A 23958-nucleotide genomic window follows, 5' to 3' on the forward strand; every position below is an offset into this window, starting at 1 on the left:
GCATTCGACCCGACCGTGACAAGCTTGCCGCTGTCCTTAACTTTGCCTGTCCCCAGCAGACTAAAAACTGCACAGTTTCCTCGGTCCGTCCTCTTATTTTCGCCGCTTTATACGAAACTTTGTTACCACTGCCGCGCCACTGATTCAGCTAATCACTGCTCACAGTGCTTTCGTTTGGAATGAGCAATGCGAAAGTGCTTTTCAAGCCTTGAAGCAAGCTCTCACCTTCGACCCTGTCCTTGGCCACTTCGACGATGCTACTCCAACAATTGTACACACTGAAACTAGCGGCCACGGCCTTGGTGCTATTCTTCTGCAGCGTGATGCTACTTCTCGCGAAAGAGTTATTGCGTTCGCCAGCCGCACTCTGACACCTGCGGAACGTAACTACACTATCACTGAGCAGGAATGTCTTGCCGTCGTTTGGGTAGTTCATAAATACCGCCCCTACCTTTACGGTCGTCACTTCACGGACCATCACGCCTTATGCTGGTTGTCTAGTCTCAAAAATTTGACTGGCCGCCTTGGCCGCTGGGTTCTTCGTCTCCAAGAATACAGTTTTGGCTTCACCTACAAGTCCGGTCGAACGCAGCAAGACGCCGATGCCCTTTGTCGTTGCCCTCTTCTGGACTCTTCGTGCCGGTCTTCAACACCACCTTCCATCTGTCACAGCGACTCCTCATCGTCGCAACCTCTTCTGCACCTCGCCGCACTCCCCTGCGTCGCATCTGACGATTTAAACGACCTTGCGTGGGATCAACGCAACGATGCGTATTGCCGCTCCCTAATCAACCGTCTCACAGGAGCTTCCTACCCTCCTACCGCTCGATTGCGTCGGAAGCTTCGCCAGTTCAAACTCGAAAATAATGTCGTCTGCCGCTACGTTTACTGCCCTGATGGCACCCGCTGGGTTCCAGTGGTACCACGTACACTTCGCTCCCCTATTTTGGAGGCACTCCACGATGACGCCACAGCCAGTCACTTAGGTTTTCACAAAACCTATGACTGCGTCAAGAGTCGTTTCTTCTGGCCTGGCATTTCCTCCAGCGTGGCAAAATATTTCGCATCTTGCCCGCTCTGCGAGCGCCGAAAACGGCCGACTTCACCTCCCGCTGGACATCTGCAGCCTCTACCATGCCCCGCCACGCCATTCGCCGTCGTTGGCGTCGACTTGTATGGCCCGCTTCCTCTCTACACGGGGTAATCGATCGATAGTCACTGCCACCGACCATTTTACACGCTACGCCGAGACCACAGCCTTTCCTGATGGCTCGGCGCCCGAAGTTGCCTCCTTCTTTCTTCAATCCATCGTGCTGCGCCATGGCGCCCCTCAGGTGTTTCTCAGTGACCGCGGCCGGACGTTCCTATCGACCATTGTTGCCGAAGTTCTGCAAGCTTCTTGTGTACTTCACAAGATGACGTCCTGCTACCACCCCCCGACTGCCGATCTCTTGCTAGACTGTAGAACATTACTTTGGTTTACTGTATGTTAATTTTAAGAGCCACCGTACTGCTCTGTCTGTCTAACTCATTGATCATAATTCGGAGTTCACCTCCTGATTGATTCAACAATGCAATGTTATCAGCGAATCGGAGATTATTTAGGTATTTTCCTTTAACTCTTATCCCCAACTGTTCCCAGTTCAGGCCTCGGAATACCTCCTGTAAACAGGCAGTGAATAGCATTGGCGATATCATGTCTCCTTGCCTGACACCCTTCCTTATTGGAATTTTATTGCCGACTTTATTGAGGACTACGGTAGGTGAGCAGTTCAAATATATATATATAATATATATATATATATATATATATATATATATATATATATATATATATATATATATATATATATATATATATATATATATATATATATATATTCCAGTAATTTGACATAAGGTTCTTCTACACCCAGATTACGTAATGCCTGTATAACTGCTGAGGTTTCCACTGAGTCAAATTCATTCTCGTAATCAATGAAGGCTATATATAGGGTTCGTTATGTTCTGCGTATTTCTATATCACCTGTTTGATAGTGGGAATATGATCTATTGTGGAAGATCTTTTACGAAAGAATGTCTGATCATTTGGTTGATTAAAGTCTAAGGCTGCTCTGACTCTGTTAGCGATTACCTTAGTATAGGCAACGGACAGTAAGCTGATCGGTGTGTAATTTTTCGTGTCCTTGGTGTCTCCTTTCTTGGCGTCCGCAATGAAGCTTATGATCTGACCTTGAACGTGTTCCTCATATTAGGAGGAAAAAGTCAGTATAAAAATAAATCGTGAGGGATCCCCTTACCCACATATAGGCAACGAAGCCGTCCAGTCGTCGCAAGGGAAGCTTACTCATTGCACGCCGTAAATCCAAGTCAGCTGATGGACAGATGGCACTCCGGAAGTCAAGTGCAGCCTTCCTGACGTTGTGAGATTTTAATGAGGCTCTTTCCTTTGAAACGATCAGGTAGGTAATTTGCACCCCAGTGAGCTAGCATAACCTGGGCTCCAGGAGCGACTACTTTATAACTTAGTTTGGGTTAGTATGTCGAGCCGGAACCAACCCTTAACACGAAGCAGAAACTGAAGCCGTATTTTTGCCTGAAACCGGAACTGAACACAAGTCATGTTTTTCGCCATCTTGAGGCGGAACTCACACCAGAACGATTCAGAGGAGGACGGCAGATTGGTCGAGTTGCTATTCCATGGTAACAAGAAAATTCAAACAGCGCTAGACAACCGGACCAGACGCAGGAGGAGACAAACACGGCACATCAGCGCCGTGTTTGTCTCCTCCTCTTTCTGGTACTGTTGTCTTAAGCTGTTTCAGTTTTCTTGTTATTCAGGGGAAGCGTACCATACCTGTTCGGGACACGGTTAAGCCTCACTTCTGGTACAAAAGTACGTAATTTTCTTTTTCTTCTGTTAAGACAAAATTGCAGGCTTTACCGCACAAGTTTAGCCACAGATAGCTCTGCTACGGTGGTATAAAAATAGCACTCAGTTTAAAAAATGACATCTAGAACGAGAGAACGCACTGCAGTCTACAAAACTAAGTACACGGTTCTATAACGCATATTTGTTAAGCATACATCATACCAGTTATAAATCGTCCCTTTAGTTATCTCCCTCTTTGACATCCTTGCTGAAAATATTATTTGAGATGTTGAAACTGCTCGAATTTGAAAGCAGCGGGTGCGAGTAACTCTCCTCTCTGTGCGATCCAACGCCCATATGTGAAACACGTGCAAAGATGAAGTTTCGTTGTGGAACATTTTTTTTTTCTAAACATTGTGTCAGACAGTATAGCCACAAGGGAACCGCTGCATAAATTGACACAGTTTGTTTTAAACATAATCAGGAGATTGTTCCTTCCAGGTGACGGAAATAAGCACTGAATTAAAGCCGGCGTTGGGGAAGTAGTGGAGGTAGTTCGACAAAAGAATGAGGGTCAGTTCACTTCTCACCTCAATCGTCACAATACCAGCAGAGCTGACATGTCGCTGGCGTGACATTCCCTTGAGAACACTTAGTTGGTTAATACTTCCTTTAGTGTCCTTGCTGTGAACTTGCATTTAACCGCGTATCACAATAAATCTGAGCCGACTGCCACATCTAACTTCTTTACTGCATCGCTGATTGAACTTGCAGCACCGCTGATTGGTTGTTCATTTCCCTGATCTTTCCTAATGTCTCAATTGGGATGACCGCACAATGTTCCAACTGAGAATGCCTATCCGTGATGTCAGCAGTGCGGTGTCATTACGTTCGTAACGACAATTACTCTCCTTCGTAGGCTTTCTTGGAAAATGTTGCAAAATCTGAATTTCCTGACAGCGTGGATTTCGATACGCGCTATTTCATTCTTAACTGTTTTAAAACGTGAGGAATTCAGTGATCATATCTCATCTATGAAGAAGGGCTTCACTTAACGTAAGCGCGGGGGGGGGGGGGGGGGCTTAAAAACGTAGTGATAGCCCTGGCGCCATCTACAACGGCCACGCTTGGACTTTAAAAAGAGCTCATAGATGGCGACTTCTACAGCACCTGGCTTAAACTTAGTATAAAGGCGGCTTAGCATCTTCAACTTCGAATGAAAATGTAAAGGCACCCCTGTTTTGAGGCCGCCTGTTCTGTGTCGAATTTTATCCAGATCAGCAATACACGTGAAGTTGCAAGTCTTCACACCTTGCAATTCCTTCCCTATGTTCCTAAGGAGGGCAATGACATTAACAAAATCGAATATTACTAAGATTTTTCTCCAGTGTAGGCATCCCCAAATTTGCCCAATCTAATAGGCTTGAAAATCACTTCTAAGATCACGATTACTAAAAGCGCAGATATTGCCCTATTCTCTATGACACTCTTCCTAATTTGCGCTCGATAAATTTTCCTGTAGTGTGCTATGATAGCTAAATGCCGTACCTGTGCATGCAGTCTGAGAAAAATTACTTATTGTAGCGCTCATAATTTTTAGCGCCTTTAACAATGTGTCTCCCACACCCTTCTTACGCAATGCTCATGTGATTGCTGGTGTTCCCTTCTAATCAAACGCTTCGGAGCGTGAAAAGATTTCAGCTCCCGTTCTCAGAAAACTAAGGAATACGTTTCCCCAAAACTTACGCGAACCTGAAGCATGATATGAATTACTTACCCGAAACTTTCTCGAATTTTACTACGGAAAGATATCTACTAGAAAACTCACTAGCTTTTAACGCTCCGCTGCATAAAGCGCTAAACTCAGAGAAAGCTGACGCTGTGCGTCTGTCCTGTTTTGGTAATGGAAGCCGTACAGTGGAGTCTAATTACTACATATTTTATAGGAAATTGGGCCAACGGAACGACCGCGACAAGCACACGGTCCCCACCAAGCCTACCAACTTGGACGGCGCTAGCCACGTGATGACCGGTAGCCTCGTGATGATCACGTGGCCTATAATATGTGCACACGTGACAGGTCACGCGAGGGGATGTGGCGAATCCATTCGGGAGGGTTCCTTTAACAGTTTTCGCTAGCTCTAAAACTGTATCGTACTTTAGTCCAGAGCCAGATTCCACAAGCGACGTTACGAAACGCGAAACTTCGTTTGTCGTCACCTCAGACTTCTCGGCCATCTTCACAGCCTCTCGCGCTGTTCGTTCTAATGGGCAGCCTCCCCCTCTATGTATTCGAAACTTTCGCTTCCTTTAGCGTCCAATCACTCCTTCAGCGACGCGATCTTTTGCTAATGCCACCAAGCAGTGGGTGGCCACTATAGCCAATCAGACAGCGATAGCAGTGAGAGACGCTGGTCGCGATGACGAAAACAAAAAAAAAAGTCGGCTGCGTGGGGCAGCACGTGGGACCCTAACAGCGGTGTTCAGCTACGAAAATGTACGGAAACTCTTGCCGTCGCGAAAGCAGCCAGGGGTACCATAAGCACTGCGAAGCTCGAAGAACAAAAGTGAACGAACAGCAGTGAAAGTTAAGCAGCCCGAGGAGTACCTGGTAAATTAAGGTGGCGGCTTGTCTCATCTAAGAGACGACCTATATACGCTAGATGCGCTAGAGGGTAAGCATTTCATGCTTACAGCTGCTCTCGACAAGGACTAGAAAATGATTTTCTTCTGTATTCTATGAAAGCAATTTAATGAATAGCTGATATTTTGACCAAATTCCAACTTTTGGTCTGGTTGACTGAGCTCTAAAGATTCCCTGTTTGTTTTAGCTCTTACTTTAGAGCATGCCTTCTTAGGAAGGGACTGTAATCTAATCGGTCAGCAGTTTTTTTTTTAATCCTTTAGCACCCACTCTCTAAAGAATTAGTATAATTTCATCTTACTTCCGTGTTTCTGCACACTTGAGGTCATACTGCATATACAGGGTTGAAATTGACTTCTATAATACGATGTCTCCACCGTCCCTCTTCTCTAACATCGGGAGAAACGTGAAGCATATCTAGTCTTCTCATGTTTAATCGCTGCATATTTGATATTTTTTAGTGACGGAAACTGAAGCCCCTGGACTTTTCAGAGGTTGAAAATTGTTGTTTCTTCTGATAGTTGGAGGCACATGGCAGCGCTTATATGCTTGATTGCATTTCTTGCGGGAGTGGTTCTTTACTCATTTTTGCAAGAAATTTTATTTTAGGCTAAAAAATTACATTGAGCTTCATTTGGAACGAGAAGACCCATACCAAGCTGAATTTCCCAAAAAATTATCTGGTTGCTGCATTTCACCAAAATATTGTTGTATATCGTTTGACACACCGTGATGTCAAGGGTACTTTTTGTAATATAAAACTCAGTTTAAACAGCCACAATTGACCAGAATTACAATAGTAAATAAATTGGCCTTTTTTAAAGAAAAGCATTTTTTTTAGAAATCCAGCTAGACCTGCCACAAAAACGCATGAGCGCAGCACTTTTGGTTCCTATATCCATCTGACATGCATCGTGCTTTGAATGCAACACCGGGAAGCTATTGGGGTGTCTTTAAGCTCAGTGCCATTCTTTGTACAACGCAAATGTAATCGCAGGAATGCTGAACGGCGGCGTAGGGCGCATTCCTTTCACTAGGAAAGATGATAAATCCTCTCTCTTTAAAAGCGAACTTCAAAAGCCTACAGCGGCGTCATGTGGGCAATGCGATTGGTTGCCTTGATGAGCGCTCCTATTTCAGAGCTCAATCGCGCAGCTCACTTGCTATCATCGCGTATTCATGTTGAGCACTATCTAGGAATAGGCTCACAAAGGTGGTCTATTTTCTTGCGGCACTGCGTTGCTTGCGTCACAAAATGGTATTTCAAAGGATATTTGTCATCGTCTTTTCCTACGATCGTGTTTGCCCTAACTGTGCAACGACCATGCACGTTTCGTCAATATTTTAGGAAAATTCAGTTTCTTTTGCATCCTTTTGAATGCTTCTTTGCAATTGATTGGCTGTTTCTTAACATTTAGTAATTTTCATTTCAGGAACTGCTCAATGATTGCATTCTTCATTTATAAATCCTTTTTGTCTTCGTCTCTGTCTCGCGCGCTTATTTTTTTGTTTCCACCAAAGAGAGATTGTTTTTTTCGGCGCTAAGTATACCAGCACTGCTCCAGAAACCAACTGTCGAATAGACCAGTCACCTCATTCTCCGTTCCGCCATAAAATGTGCTGGAGTTCTATTCCTGATTTAATTAGGAGAGGTTACTAATTAAGAATTCCACCGAATCTTATGAATACGAAGAGGGATCCAAGATCACTCGACTGCAGGTAATTTACTTCCAGCAGCTGAAAGTACGAAACGCCATAGGGTGACAAAGCCACCCATAACTGCATGCTGTATCATATGTGGCGCGAAAGTAAATCTTCCCTCTCAGAAAGCAATCTGGAGAATTATCAATCACCAGATGCTGTAAGGACAAAACGAAAAGGACAATGAGCTATTTTATGACGTAATCATTTCCTTAAACGCTACCTCCAGTTAGAACGCAAAATATATCATCTGTACCGCACAAATTTCCTCGAGAACTCACAGCGCTACCTCCACGTGCATTTGAAAACAAAACCACTGAAGAAATTCTCTAGAAGATTAAGTGACTCTAGTAATAGCTTCCAGACAGTGCACACAGTGATATAAATAAGAAACGAAGCTTTTCTTGGCAATATCAGTTAGTTTGGGCAAACAAAATACAAGGTATTGTATATTATTGGAAGGAGCTCAGCGTGAAAACCATCTAACAAACTATTCTGCGATGACAGATTACAGCGGCAGCGAGCTAACTGGAACGTCCCCATTAGGCTCCCTTAGAAAGATTCAAAACCAAAGAAGCGTTGCGCTTATTTGAAAAATTTTATTCCTGGAAGGAGACGTTTTAAAAAGAAGGTAATTTGTGAAGAGACACTTGTATACCCTCACGAAGTCTAGGTTCTTAATTTCAATGTTCTTTTTTTATCGCCACCAGGACGCGACGAATTACTTTTCTCGTTACGCGAAGCGCGACTAGTGCACTACAGAACGGTCGCGACCAAGTGCAGTGGTATATAGACCTATGACGTAAAGGAAATGCTGTACCACTGTATGAGGGCCAGGGGGAAGGTAACAGCTGGCAGTACAGCCTATTGAGAACGCATGTAAACAAAATATTTAAAAGGACATTCTTGATTTCATAGTGGACCCTTAATGCCGTAACATGTAACATGTAACAAATCGTTGCCAAATTGTATTTTTCTTTTCACAATGCCCGTATGAAGACGGCAGCTCTTTAATAGCTGCAAATTACTTTTAAGGACAACATGACAAATCACGCAGTGCCATTTTCAAGCGCATATTTTTTTTTTTTAATTGTCACGATAAATTTTGTTTACGATTGCCATATCATTCAAAATTTCCAGGCGCTTAATCAGCTGTGCGTTTCTCCAAATTGGACAGACTTCTATAATCGCACATGCAGCCACAGGCGACACATTTAAAGAAATGATAATAGTTTTTAATAGGTGATTGGTTTTCTCCAAAAGATGTGTTCGAAGGTTTCTAGAACTCTAAGTTCACATTAATTCTTGACTAATCGGCAATTATATTTACTCACAAATGAAAACAGTAGGCTTTGAAGCACTATTCTCTAAACTGGTGCAAATTGTTTATAACCAAACGGAGTTGTTCAACGCGTACCGAATTCTTAGCACACTGGTGTTTCTTGTTCCCCTTCATCGAAGTGCGGCCATCATCGCAAGAAACAAACTATTCATCTTGTTTTCAACACCTGAAAGTCATAGCCACTGAGCTGCCGCAAAAGCTAGTCTGCATCTACACCACCTCCATACGTCCTAACAAGCTTGCATCGCAACTAGTACCAGGCTTCCTAATCCGCCGCAACCTCTTTCCTCCAGGCACGCAGAGCACTGCTGTGGCAAAGGGCTTCTTATGCTCATCACGAAGTCGAACGACCCACACCCAGCAATTCTGGACAAAAGCATTTGTGAGCACTAAACCGGTTACGAACGCAATTTTTTCTTATATTGTAAAATTCCACTGTAACAATCGATATATCCGCCGACCACCCGACGGCAGTCTTGCGTTTTTTTCTGTAAATGTTTTTGCTATCGTCAAAAGTGTTCCCCCACTGGTTTCTTATGGCAGCCTTAAGTGTTCGCAGCCAGCGATGGAAATAATGCAAAATAAAAAAATGGCTACATATCACAAGAATGGCTATTACCTTTAATATTTCCAGAACAATATCTTACAATTTATCAATTTTCAATATTTTCATCAGAGAATGTTGGACATGGAATCCTAGCCGCTTGCGCCGAAATTCTATGCAGGCGACATGCAAAAACACCCGTGTGCTGGGCATTGAGATTTAAAATATTCCGTAGTTCTGAATGCGGGAGAAAGCGATGGTAGAAACAATAGTTTCTCAAGATACAGTTCAATGCGATGTACGTCGAAGTTTCAGAATAAGAAAGAAAATTTCAAGAAATTCTTGTTCGCGTTCGTTTAATGCTACCTATTACTTCGCTTTGGAAAGACAGCTGCTTGCTGGCATGTAGCATGGGTGAGGGGATGCAGATTTCTGCATTCACAGCGCAGTGGGGCATGGAATGCTCATCCAGAGCCACACTACATGGTGCTAGAGGTGTGCTTCGGATATTAAATCATCTGGTCAGCCTTTAAAAAACGGCGTTTCAAGGATTTCACTGGGTTACAGTCGCTGCAGGAGCCAGTCGAATGAAGTCGTGAGACAGCCAGTCGAGTGTCAAAAGCTGACAGCACCAACTGTAAGAAAGAAGCTGAAAAGCAAGCTTCCCAGTATACCTCTACAGAAATGCATACTGAGCGAATAGCGCCATAGTAGCAGGAGAAGACTGATGGGGCGCTGCCGTGAACATCGTGCACCAAGGACGCAGTTTTGTTGTTTAAAACGGATAACAGCTGGAAGCATTCATGCTTTGTTGGCTCACATTCGTGCCGCTGTCAAGACATTCGTAAGAAGGTTGAGTTGGGATAGGGTGATGGGGCAAGCACAGAAAAGTTCAGCGATTGGCGCATCTTCGCTTACAGCCCACGTCCTGCGGGACCGAGGTACACGGCCAGAACTTTCCTTCAGCAAAGTTCGTTGACGGATCAGGTTCCACGATACTGTTGAGGATAACCGACCCTATCCACAGAAATAATCTTCAACTGTGCTTCGTAAAAGCCGCTAAACGATGCCCGAATTTTTTAAACAATGCTTCCACACAAAAGAATCAGAAAAGCCAGTTTTTGTCCAAAGTTCGTTGCTATTTTCCTCGAAGCCCTCGTATCGCTTTGTGTCTGATGTTAGTGCACGCTAATGAACCGCAGCAGATTGATATTAATCCGTACCAATAATTACCCAATGTCTCAAAACTAAGGTGCTGCCATAGGACGTTGCGCCAGACGCAGCAGTATCAAACCACGCGCAACCAACATCGCAAAATGAGACGTATCAAGATACCGTAAAGAGGCAAGCACCTCAAAGCTTATCCTACATTTATAAAAGCCCGTAGTACAAACACTGCCTGCTGTAAGTATATGCACGAAAAATACAAATTCGTCCTGAACCCGGGTTCGAACCCCTTTCTCGGGTTAGAACCACGGACCAGGACGAATTTTTCTTTAACTGCTAAGCTTCAGAGAAAGCTGTATAGCTTTCTTTGTAGCCGTATGGCTGCGCTTGGGTGGATGGCAATGAGTAATTACTCCCTTATTACAAATTTACTCTGCCTTGGGGGATTCCCCTAAGAAAATTTGACCAATACTGTTCCCACTTCCAGTTATCGATCAATTCGCTCTCACCCTACCATAAGCTAGCCGTACCGGTTAGCTGAACTGGTAGAGCGACTGCTCCGGTGAAGTGGCGGTCCCGGGTTCGAATCCCCGATCAGGACGAATTTTTCTTTAACTGCGAAGTTTCAGAGAAAGCTGTATAGCTTTCCTTTGTAGCCATATGCTTGGACTTGGTTGGATGCCATTAACTAATTACTCCCTTATTGGTAGGCCTTAGATGGTATCACATCAAGCACTGATGAATTATATTCAAACTCAACGAGAAGAAAATATTTGTTACATGTTGAAAATGTTCACACTACGACCAGCAATTCATGTAAATTGTGTAAAGAAATCAGTGCGCAAACTACTTGGACATGAATTTTTACGGAAACGGATAAGCGTAAACGTAAGGCAAAATACAGATAATGCGAAGACCGTAAGCGCTATTAACAAAACAGTTGTTAGGAGCGCTTGGGGTCGTCATATTCAATGTGAGTTGTGTTATCTGTGCGCTCACTTGTTTCAGAAATATAACTCAGGAACTCGGCTGAATACATTATACTGAACTTACTGTAAGAGCAACAACGCTACAAATCATCCAACGCTAACCAGTGGCAATATACGTCCAATGAACTAACTGTGCAAGAACACAAAAGGTAATGAAAAAGGGGTACGAATGTGTTGGCAACTACCACAACACGGGGAACAGTGCCTGCTTGTCCGTGAAATGCGAAGATGTTACAAGAGGTTATAAAGAGGAAAAAAAGAAAAGTGAGGTGCCTAGGTGACGGATATCCATGCGCGGCATACACCACGCTAGTGACTCACAAAATAGAGAGCAACACGAAACAAGGTGTTAGCCAAACCGAAAAGAGGACCTCACGTGAAAATTAAGCACAATCGTAAAAACTGAAAAGCTGTGAATTGAAGTAATTTTGATGTTCTCTTAATTACTACAGGCTTCGAAGTTACCCACTACGCAGCAGAGAGCGGCGCGAGCATGATGCTAAACGTAGTTGATAGTTGGCCATCTAGGTTAAATTGGGATGCTGTGGTGTGCTTTCGCAGGAAGTTTTTTTCCTCCCCAAATGCGATCATTGTAAATGACTCTGAGTTGTGTCCTAAACAAAAAACGCGGAAGGTCTCACAGAAAAACATGCCGGGAACTTCCCAGAGCAAAAGGAACCGCGAATGACGTCGAATGACATGCGGGCGACGAATACAAGCAGTGCAATTTTTGTATTTATGAATTATTGCACGGTCTGGCTTAGTGCGCTTAATAAATTACATAATTTAGCCATTATCCTGCTCTCCCATTTGCCATCCCAGCGCCTGGTGTCGTCGTCTTCAGTGTAAGATGTGTATTGTGTGCGCTCACTTGTTTCCAGAAATATGACAGAGGAACTCGGCTGAAAGCATTATATTGAACTTACTGAAAGAGCAACAGCAGTACAAATCATGCAACGCTAAGCAGTGGCAGTATACGTCCAATGAACTAACGAAACTATATGTGCAATAAACTAGTGGTTAACGCGAAATCTATGTTGTAGACAATGGCGCTCTAGCGCTATTAAGGGGTGCGTAGCAGCAAACTGAGAAGGAAATTAGCACTTAGTACATCAACAACTAGGGCAGGAAATAAAGGACTTTAACATTACAAAAAATTCAGAGGGGCATTTTGTTGACCTAAAGTGCGGTGCGGCAAAACCCTTTACAGCGGTGTTGCCGCTTGTGTCACTGATGTGTGATTAAGACTTTGATAAAGAACACAACTCTTCGTGAATCTTAAATGCTGGAGACACTGGAGGGCGTTTGAGAGGCGTCCGTCTGATTCGACGCCTTTCTGGAAACACTCTCCAGTGTCCTAGACAAGGAGAACTGCGCATGCGTTGGCAGGAAGTAGTGTATTCGTTAGCAGGCTCGGCTGCGGAACGGAAGGCTGGTGGTTCGAATCCCATCGTGCACAATTTTTTTTTCCTTATCGAGTTGAAGAGCGTAAAGGACGGACGGATAGGGTCGCGAGCATGAGCCATTAAAGGCTGTCGCCTTAAAGTACCGACTCCAGAGTGAAGCGAGATTATTAGTGCGTGAGCATATAAAGGTCTGTGCAAGCAGAACTGGCGCGACCCGTCTGTCAGTGCCAGTTACAGGTTGCCTACTGGACATGGAGGACAGGGTGCAGCCTCCTCAGAGGGACACACATGAATTTAGCATACTACGTATAAGAGCTTAGTATCCTACCCAGGATATAATTAACCTTACTCTGCCCCCTCGGATATAACAAACTTGTTAATGTGTGCTAACCTCCGATAGGCAAAACCTGCTGTGGAAGAAAGAAGCTCTTGGTTGTTAATAAGGGGGGAGGGGGAGAGAAAAAAATATGTAGATCATTTCTAAGAAAAGTAGTTAATAAAATACGTCTCTAATTTTAAATACACCACTCAACCGTGCAGCTGCTGCTTGTTTGAGGTTGCATTTCTTGGCTCGAATTTGCTAGAAGAGCCTTCCAGCACTGTTTCGTTTTAAGGGCACAAGAGAACCCAGAGATCTGGCTCAGCTCAATATGGATTGACATCTAAGTGATAAGCCCGGCTTTAAGCTCATCAGTTGGCTAAAGAAAAGAAGGAAATAAGGGCCGTGCTAACAAGATGCTACTGTTATTGATGGTGATCCTGACGCCAAGATTGATGTAGGGTTGCGACTTCAGATGTAAACAATTTCCTGCGGACTAACTGGGTGGCTCCAACCACCAGGAAATAAGGAACGTGCGCTGGCGCATCGAAAAGAACCCTCCAATATCGCATTTTTAATCCCATGAGGTCTTATTGATTTCATTTTTATGCACTTGTTGCTGGCATATTTTTGTGCGCTTGATGCTGTCTCACGCATATTCGTATGTTGCTGCCTCTTGCTGCTTGCTCTAAGCTGCGCGTTTTAAATAGACACTGAGTAGAAATTGAAGCTGGCTTGTATCGATAGACTACCAGCTCCTAAACACAACCACCACTCTATCGGGAAACAAAGCTCTCGTAATGTGCAAAAGAGCAACAACTAAAATGCAGGAATCGCCGCCAAAGGCCAATCTCGCAAGTACAAGCGTGATGATGAAATAGCAGAAAAGAAACCACAGGTCTGTAAGGCTGTGAAAGGCACGCAAAGGTTACGTGTTTGATTGATATTGATTTATATAAGTTTTGTTTTGAAACCACAAGCGAACTTTTATCAAACGAGGAAGACTGGAAAAAAGACAATGAGAATGTTGGAAGTAAAAGCAAACCTGCAAACGGCGGCGCAACAGGAAGCCAGCTGAGTTTTTGTATGTTTTGGGGTGCTTCGCGGCCAAGCGTTCTCGGTGCCCGCATTGTTTCGTTATGCGCATCCATTTTCAAGGGTGGAGCAGCAGAGGACCTCTAAGTGCCTCTCTGATTAAGTGCTCCTCGGACGAAGTTCGTGCAACGGCACGTAATTGCGACAAGGAAATATAGCTCGGTATAGCCAATGTTCACCGCCCCTCCGCGTTCGCAAACCCATCGCTAGGCGTGTTCGCTTCGTCAACGTAGCAAGACACTGGGCTCCTTAAGCAGGCATACGAGGACTATATTACAGAATTTAAATATGCCGGCATGTACCAATCACTACACATCAGTCGTGACGGTGCCTCGGCGGCACAGCGACGCTTATGACTTCTCGGTGTTAGGACTTTCCTGTTGGACCCACCGCCTCAGCCCTCTGAAGCATCATACGCTGTGTTGGGTTGAAGTCGGTGAATGCCAACAACAGTTCTTAGCCAGAATTTCGTTGTCAGAATCGGGAACGGGATCCATCTTAACGTTGGTGCAAAGCTAAACGAAGCGACGATGGCCGGTAGAGGCCTACGACGTCCGGCCCGCAGTAGTTTTGATTTCTCCGGCTGCTGGCAGAGAGCGCATAGGTTCCCGCCAGCAATCACGAAGTCCTCGTTTCTGTTTCCGCTGCTTTGCGTCACTTTTCTCCTATTTCGTCGTCAGAGAGTGCGAGTTTGAGTCGTAGCGGCGGGAAAAATTTTTTCAACTTCGAATCCAAATCTCTTAGCATTAAATTCACCTTTCGCTGCCGGACAAGGGGCAACAAAAGCACAAAATTCCGAAGAATCAGGTTTTCATCATTCACTGACTGACTTAACCCACTGCAGGGCAAAGGCCTCTCCCATGTACCTCCTATTAACCCTGTCCTCGGATTTTAATAAAAATATTATGCCGTCCTCCTCAGCGTCCCTTTAAATATGAAATAACTTGAACTCGCATTGTCTAAGCGCTGCGGGTGACCTTTGCACCAGAATTGAGAAGAACACGGAGCTGAACCTAAATGAACTTTGGCGAAGATTTTCTTCACCACCTCATGAGTCCGTGCTGCGCGGCCACCGGAGCGGTGCATGCGTCAACAGAAACGTATTCGCAGTCCCGTGGCAGGCGAAGCCAGTGAGCGGCGCGAAGCAGCCCAAGTAGCGTATTACATGGTAGTGCAGCCCAGTGATGGCGATAACGCATTACTTTTTGCGGTAACTAAGTATCGTACTCGTTACCGTTTCGAAAACATAACGTACTTACGTTAACGTTTTTTGGTAACGTGAGGTGTCACGTTACCAGTAACTTTTTGTTAAAAATTTTTACTTACTCCCCCCCCCCTCCTTTCTTGAGAAAAAAAAGCGCAGAGCACTTAAAATGATGTATATAAACACATTGTACAGGTGCTCTCAACGACCCTTGTTGCGGCTCTCATGCATACCAGAAAACACCTGCCCTTAACAACGCACCCAACCAAAAAAAAAAGGACAGAATAGTCATAAAGCACGAAACACGCGCACGAACACGCATTAACACAGTTGCCATCACCTACCTCCTTTCCCAAACCACTCACACACGCAACTCTCTAAAGAGTGGAAGCATGCGGAGCATTTTGGAATAGCACATTTTTCAAAATTACCTTAAATTTGTTGAGAGTTCAGCGATGTTTTCTTTTTGGAGTTAGAATTGATGATGAAATATTTTGTGCTTTATGTCGAATTCAGAAAATGGTTTCACCATGTGCCACAGAGTTCGAAACTATTACATGTAACTCTACAGGCCACTTTAAGCCACTATAAGATTGCTAACCTCCTTCAGATTTGTGCAAATTATTCTCGTTAAATCAGGATTTTGCGTAAAATCTTGTTTGGGCTAGAAGTTTTATGTGAAATATGAGGTTTATGAAATTGTTATCGTAAGTTCTTAAGGTGAAGACTAATTGTAATTAATGGCCATGAAGCAACGGCAAAATAACGTGCGGCACTTTTTTTCGGTAGCGGTAACTACAACGCGTTATCTTTTCTTGTAGGTAACGTAGGGCGGTAACGCGTTCCTTTTTTTTAGAAATAACGAGTAAGGTATTTAGTGACTTTTTCTCGGTAACGCCTACAACACTGCCTGAACCCGACATGCGCGCAGGCAGTCCTGGTGGCACTTGCAGAGCGAGGCATAAGCGCGGCGTGAGTTGCCTTCATTTAACAAGTTTAACGGAGAGAGGCTGGCTAGTTGGTGACTATTAGTAGTCACCAACTAAAGGGTATTTATATCTGGATAGCATGATGTCCCGTACACGCCTGCGCACCAGTGTTACGTGATGATCGTTTTTGATGTTACAATGTGAATACGATGATTGTATTAATGTGACGCACTGTTGTAATAAACGAGTGGAAGTTCCGCGCTCTGTTCTGTTGGTCTTCCTCGTCCCTTGTCTTTTTTGCGCGGTTTCAAGATGCATTCTTTATTTAAAGCCCCTCAATAGAGCAAAAGTGAAGAAAAGCTTTGAACTTTCCGGCTTCTCTCCTCTCGTAGAGCGCCGCCGGATAGTGGAGCCTCCCATTGGCCGCGGCACCATATTCAAGTGTTAGCGCGCACTTTTTGGTCCCGCAGCAGACACCGGCGCCATTGTCGGGGATGGAAATTGCACTTCGTTTCCTTTGTGTGCGACAGAGTTTCGGCGGGAAGCGTTTCTACAGCTTTGACGGCGCATACGCGCTGCGGCGATGCCGAGCTTCTGATGCGCTTACGGCTGGGGAATGGGGAACAGGTTTTGCGTCATTCCATTCGGCTGCACAGAATCGGCTAGGAAAACTGATAATGTGCTGCATCCGCGTCGTTCTGACATGAGTGACCATTTTGTAGTTGTCAGTCGCGTTTTTTTCAGAAAATTGGTGTGAACCACGAGTGACAGAAGCCTTTGTTCGCAGTTAATGCTGGTTGGCATGGTAGTAGACAAATCCGATTGTTCGCAGGCTACGAAACCCATGCCTCTCGCTGCCTTGGCACCGTAGTTCACGCTGCTGGCTCTGCTGGCGTAGCTCTGATGTCGCGCGCATGAAGTGCCGTATAATTTGGCTCTAATCAGACTAGTTCCCGGCCGCCACTCAAAAGTTCCGCTTCGTGTTGTTTCAGCCCCGGCGTTTACTCTGCTTGCTGTGCGATTTGTGATTTGTGAGGGTTTAACGTCCCAAAGCGACTCAGGCTATGAGAGCCGCCGTAGTGTAGGGCTCCGGAAATTTCGACCACCTGGTTTTTTTTTTAACGTGCACTGACAACTCACAGTACACGAGCCTCTAAAATTTCGCCTCCATCGAAATTCGACCGCCGCGGCAGGGATCGAATCCGCATCTTTCGGGACAACAGCCGAGCGCCATAACCACTGAGCTACTGCGGCGGCTGCTTGCTGTGCAGATCTAGATTTGATGACGTGTAGATTGCTGGACGCATTTTTAATTGACCTTATTTGCTTACGAACTCGATACTATAGAGGCGGTTATCATTGTTCAAGCTACGCTGTTCATCCTCTTCGCGATGCAGGCCTGGTTTTCAAGTTGCAAGAATTGCTGAAAGTAACTTTTCTGACTGGGTTCATACCGGAATCGGTCGTTACTGCGCGACACCAGTCGCTTCAATACTCCACATCTGCGTGGATAATAACTGATCGAGAATGCAAGCGAGGACGTCTGTTAAACATAGTTGTAGATATTTCTCAGCTTGCTTTCATTTTCGCTTTAAAAAACTTCCTAAACGAAACAACATGTTTCCTTCCCACAGGGCTCACTAAATTCTAGTTTCGCTTTTTGACCACGTGACTTTCTTTTTTTTTTGCACGGTACTTCGACCGGAAACGATTAATTAATTGCGGAAGTTCAGGTTGCTGCGCGTTATGCATGACAATTACACGAGGGAGGACAGTGTCCTCTTATAAGCCATTACTCCAAATGCTGACCAAAGATGACAATCACCTAAACAAATTCTAGTGAGTCATGCAGCGCTGTAGCTGCGCGCGAAGCAGTGGTAAAATCCGTTTTTTGATTGCCATTAATTAATCAAAACAATTAATCCAATATCGAAATTCTCCTTGTCACAACCGTGTTACAGCACGCAACTAGGGCATCGTATTCACCTATGTACAAACAAACTTTACGGGACTACCGCCAGTCGCATCCTTTCAACGTTAGCGTGCTAGGCTTCTGAGGTAAAGTAACTCGGAAATAATCAAGCTTTCCTGCACTAAAAAAAGAAATTTCAATTGAGATGAGTAGGCACCTAAAGCACAGAATGCAAAAGCGATTGCACTAGCAAACGAGCCTCCGAGAAAAGTATATATTATGGCAGCACTAAACCGCCACCAGTTGATATAAAGCTTAGGTCGCACGTCTAGTCGTATGTGGTCCTCCTTCCTCTTGGTAGAGTTTAATTTTGAATAAGTGTGCAAAAGATGCCGGTCGAAAAACAACAGTCAGGCGGTATCCAGTACAGTGCCTCGTGTTTGCTCGCGTGCGCCACTTCCACCGGGTGCACCGCTATCAAAGCGATCGCAGTAGAAAGCATTCCGATGAAGCAGTGAAAGATGGGTCGGGGCAGCTAACTAATTTTTCAATCCTTGATGCCGTGATCACATTTCGACCGCTGCCAAGGCAGAAAACACATGCACGGTCAAATACGCGCCAAAGGGCAGGCGTTGGAAGCGTCTGCTAGCTTCCCCCTGCCTAGGTGCCGCCACCGTCGGCGCCCGGGAGTAGCCGAGAGAAGCAGCGCTGGCACAGGAGGAGGAGGGAGGAGATGTTAATTTTAGTTCATTGAGGTGCTTTGCCATCATTACGCAATGCGCGCTCCGGCGGCAGAATCGTAGAACGCCTACAGGCTGTGCCCCGTGGCGCCATCCATCAGTACGACCACTAAACAGCTATATTTTGTTCTTGGACTTGGTGGTGGCAGACACAGCGGAGGCGGTGGCGACTACGGTGTCCAGTCGAAGCGAAAAACCAGGCATTCTGTGTAGCACGTTCTGGAACCAGCTCCCATTCGGCACGCGGATCGAAATACACAAAAAGCGTCAAAAAAGCCGAGCGCGCAGTCGCTCGCGAAAAACGCTAAGCAAAAAGAGTTTGACTATGACTCAAGTTTGGCTATGACTCAAGTTTGGCTATGAATATCTATCTGGCGTTCTAGAATATTTTGCGCCTCTTTTGCAGAGCGTTACATGGATTTGTCGGCTCTTGACGATGAAATAGTCTGTGAATTTTTTACCGCGATCGCGTTCCAAATGTACTAAAGAGAAAAGTCGGCGGCGCCTGTTAGTGTTTGTACTCGCAGATGGTACAGACAACCCCTGCGATGACAAGAAAAATAGGGTGACGGCATCAAGCGGATGTGTGACGCACACATCAAGCTGCGCACCACGATTTCGGGCAATCACCAGAATGCGGTCTCACAAGATTTCTCATTGCATATTGCTAACATGTGCTAGTAAGTTAGAGGTAGCTTGCTATAGGGATTCGAACCGGCGAGCAATGCACCTTCAATTCTATGCCGTCCCAGAGTGTTTACCTATTTCCTTAAGGCGTGGGTGAGTTATCTACCGAGATGTGAGACAGCTACTGCGCTATTTCATTACCTCAAAGTCAGATTTGCGTATCAAAATTATGTTTTAACCGTTCGTCATACAAAGTTCTGGGTGGGGCCATAGCGTGGGTGTGTGTTTGGGTGGTGCGTGAATGGATGCGCGTCAATGCACGCATGAACAGCAATGCCTCGGCCCTCCCACTAGTCTGAAGTGCCTCTGCCAAAATTTTTGTAACATTTTAATTTCTACTCCTGCATTTGATTATTTTCATTAATGCTCATGATTTCGATTGTAAAACTAAAGATATCTGCGCTTAGTGGGCCTTCTAGTGAGCTGTTTATTTTTAAATATATATAGGCACATGAGCGTAATATTTGTTTTAGAACTGAGATGCCTGCGAAATTTTCTTCCGCTGGCTTCGAAGAAACGAAATGTTGCAAATGCCCACCGACTGTTCGAGTATTAATTTCCATGTGAGTGTTCTATACTGATATATGCCATTACACGCGCCACTTAGCGTGCGTGTGTTCTGTAGGCACAACGATACTGAAGAATTACGCATATTGGTGCTCTTCATAACATTTTATTTTTTCTTGATGAGACTGCAATATATTCATAAGGAATCTTGGCGCTGTAATTGTAAAGTTGTAGCAGCGAATCGAGATAGCGCCGAGTGGCAAACTTGTTAGGAGCAGGTTGAGCGAAACTAGGCTCTGAGTTCCTGCCTCCGGCCGCTCTTCCAGCAGTAATTGAATCAGAGTGGTCGCACTTTATTCATTATTTATTAGTGGTCCTCATTTTTTATTAATCGATCATGGAACTGCCCTGCAGTGCTCCTGCCTTCTTAGAAGTTGTTTGTCTTGCAGACCAGCACCTCGTACTCGGTGAAACGGTGCTCTGTGCCGCCGTAAGGTATAAAGGCTGCATTCAGTGAAGGGTGGACTTTGCCGATAGTCTTCTTGCCATTGACAGGAGCGCGCGCGATGTAGAGAGGCTCTCCTTTGTATCCTGCGCCCCCTTGAATGGCTCCGCTTGGCACAGCACCGTTGGAGCTCGGAAGCCACACCAGTGTAGAGGGCTCGGTCACCAGCACCTGCGAGACAATGACGCCCAGCGCGGTGACAATCCTAAGATTCAACTACATATGCGGAGGACCTCGAAAACTATATTATTAAGATTTTCTTCAACGGCCGCGTATATGTATAGGAATCCTTGAAAGATATGCGGAATAGTGTGTAGGCTGTGGGCCTCGTCGGTCTGCGGCATCTAATGGCGGACCGCTCGCCTCGTTCATTGACCATACGGCATCGGGATGCGAGACGCAACCATTTGTTGTACAGCGTGATAATAAAAATCAAATTAATAATAACAATAATGAGCGATTGTTTGCCTTATTAGGCCGGAAAAACCAGGCGCGAAAAGGCTCGTCCAGTGAGCAACATGACGGTGCGCCTTCTCCGGTATTTCATGATATTTGACAACATTGAATTTTTGTCAGCGAAAACCGGAACGAAATAGACAAATATATAAAGATGCAGATGCACACTGATGTCACAGACATCACGTTGGCACTTCAGTCAACAAATAATAAAAATAATTGGAAGAGGGAAACGCGCAATGGTAGCCCGCGCACTTGAAGGAGGTTACTATCACGAATAAAGGAATTACTACTGTTCTGACGAAGCATATCAAGCAAAAACCCATTGTCTGTAAGGTTGTAAGGTTGAGCTAATTGCATAATATCTGAATATTGGCGACTAGCCGGTTTAAATTTGCAACGTTGAAACGATTAGTTGCGATAAAGTTTTCATCGTGTGTAAGCTCGCAATACAGCTCAGAAAAATTGACGGGATTTCACGGAAATATTTTGGGCAGTGCTTTTAAAGAAACAGGGGTCATTCCTGACAACGGGTTTCGGAAGATAGCATTCCTAAATAGAAACGTCCATCAGCCGTATTTTTGCTGGAGCCACCTACCTACGGACGTTCATAATCGCCAACGAGATGCACAACTTAGTTGTCTTGAAGCACTCCAGACTGTGTGAGTGTGTGGTCCTTCGAGGTGATTGTGAGTTTTTTGGACGGCCGACCACGAGACCACACAAAGATCACACGAATTCTTTGTTTTCCTAAATATTGGCAGAACATGGGCAGAGTAAATATTACAAACTAGTCCGACATCTCCGAAAGCCATAGCGTTCTAACGGTAAAATTTGTAGACAGCGCTTATTGCAAGCTTCATAGATACACAATCTGATTCCCTCCATAGGGATTCCTTTTATATTTTCTAGCTTCAGATACAGAGCCTCTGACACCTGCGCCACCCAAGCGCTTGATGGAATAAATAATGATCGACATTAAAAAAAATATGGCGGTTTTGCATTAAATTTTTGAGAAAGTGGGACATCGTAAATTTCTATTAATTTACTCATTAACTATTTTCGAGCATAGAGGCTTCATGACAACAAAGTGCGCAAAAAAACGATGAAGACGAGGAAAGAAGCAGACAAGAGCTTTTCTCTTTTCGCGTCTTCGTCGTTATAGTTTTCGACGCGTGTTGTTGCCAAGAATGCACTACCAACTAAGCCGAAACTCACACCTTATAAAACGCTTTTTCCGCATACGTTATGATGCTTGAGGAAGAGGTATCGGTAAACAACAGTAAAGAAGTAAAAGAATGTAATGAAGAAACAATAGTTACTCCATACGCGCGTTTATATCGGAGCAACCGGTTTTCAATAAAGGAAAAATAAAGACGCCATCACAAAGTTGTCACAGTGCACAACATAGACGTCCAGGAAGCGAATGCTGCTCATATTATTGTGCTCTCATTTATGAGACAAGCGGATGCACTGGCAGCAGTAGCTGTACACACGAAGTGGTGAAAGACGGTCAAATGTAGGTGTTTTCACCTGGTAATCCTTGTGCTCGAACTCCTTATACGAGTGGCCCACATAGCAGCACTTGCTGGAGGGCACCACCCTGCCCGGTATCACGTCACCGCTTTGCAGCGCGCGTCCAACGTAGCTGATCTCGGACTCCTTGCCGTCGTCGCCCGCCACCGCGTTGAGCGGAAGGTTTCCTCCATGGCACAACACCCAGACACCCGGCGACTTGTACTCGATCCCTGCAAAGGGAATTTAAGAAATACTTGGTAAAAAACATTGGCAAGGCATTTAGGGCAGTACACCCCTAATAATTGGTCCCTCACCATCGCAGCTGCAGTTGAAGCTACGATCTCGTTGCCCCCCTTAGGATGCGGCGAAATGCAGAAAGGTGCTGGCAGATTAGCTTGCGCGTAAAGAAATAACTCAATTTGCAAAAGCGCAGCCTTTTTTCCGGAACTACCGGATGCATTAGGGCCTCATCATACAGCCTCCATTGACCAACACACATGAAGGTGGCAAAGACATGCAGGGCAAACTTACGTCCATAGTCGGCCATGTTAGTTGTTGGGATGTTGCTATCTGCTTTAGCGGCGTGCTTTCTGTCGGGAAATGCGACCATTTATATAAGACTGTCGCTAGTGCCCACGTGGCAAGTACATGAATGTTAACACAGATAAACGAAACACGAACTTGGCAATCAGTGCTGGCGTTAGCAAGCGAAACGCCTCCTTGCGTTTTTCCAGAGCGAACAACGTACTCAGCTCATCATTGTTTTCGGGCGCGCTGCTTTGTTCCTGCTTGAAGTGGGAGCAGCCTTAACTTGCAATTTTTCCATACGGGGATGGAACATGTGCAAACCTCACCTTCTTATTACTGCAGCATTTCACCTTTTTATGGTGCGCACGAGCATTGCTTTAAAGAATAGGGCGTTAGGACCAGTAATTACCAGCCGAATGCTGTAATTCGAAATGTATCAGCTCTTTTCTCTGAGTGTCTTACTTTTATACCCTTGAAGTACAACGGAAATCCGTCGACATCCATTGATTTCACCAGATAAAGCTTTCTATGCCCTCTCCTTTAACTACGCCGTCAGATATAAATTTCTTTTACTTAAGATCCATTGGTTCCTGCAGAATAAATATGTTGCCAAAGCTTTCAGATACCGTTAACGATTTCGTATGCTTTATGATAATCGTAAGAGAGTCATATATATTCCACAAAATGGCGAAGCTTTCCAGTCATGCAAAAATGTAACTAGACCGATTTGAAACATCACTCACGCAACTTAAGATCAGTTAGACTCTCATGTTAGCGGCTAGCGGCGTAATAGGTCTTTAAAAATTGTGATTGACGACCGAAAGTTTTTCAATTTTTCTACCATACCCAACAGTTCTGCAAAAAATCATTTTTGATCAAGAAATCCTTTATGA

The 23958-nt window shown here is 44.8% G+C and overlaps 1 protein-coding gene across 1 annotated transcript; it reads right to left on the reverse strand.

Moving 5' to 3' along the window:
- Positions 1–20404: 20404 nt before the first annotated feature.
- LOC144121855 (natterin-4-like) lies at positions 20405–23214 on the reverse strand. Its single transcript, XM_077655270.1, has 3 exons — positions 23069–23214; positions 22553–22767; positions 20405–20734 (listed from the first exon to the last, which is right to left on the reverse strand). Exons 1-3 carry the CDS (start codon positions 23145–23147, stop codon positions 20486–20488), a joined length of 543 nt encoding a protein of 180 aa, XP_077511396.1. The 5' UTR covers positions 23148–23214; the 3' UTR covers positions 20405–20485.
- Between the last annotated feature and the right edge of the window lie 744 nt (positions 23215–23958).

The sequence above is a fragment of the Amblyomma americanum genome, chromosome 2, assembly GCF_052857255.1.
Source record: "Amblyomma americanum isolate KBUSLIRL-KWMA chromosome 2, ASM5285725v1, whole genome shotgun sequence".
Taxonomy (NCBI): Eukaryota; Metazoa; Arthropoda; class Arachnida; order Ixodida; family Ixodidae; genus Amblyomma; species Amblyomma americanum.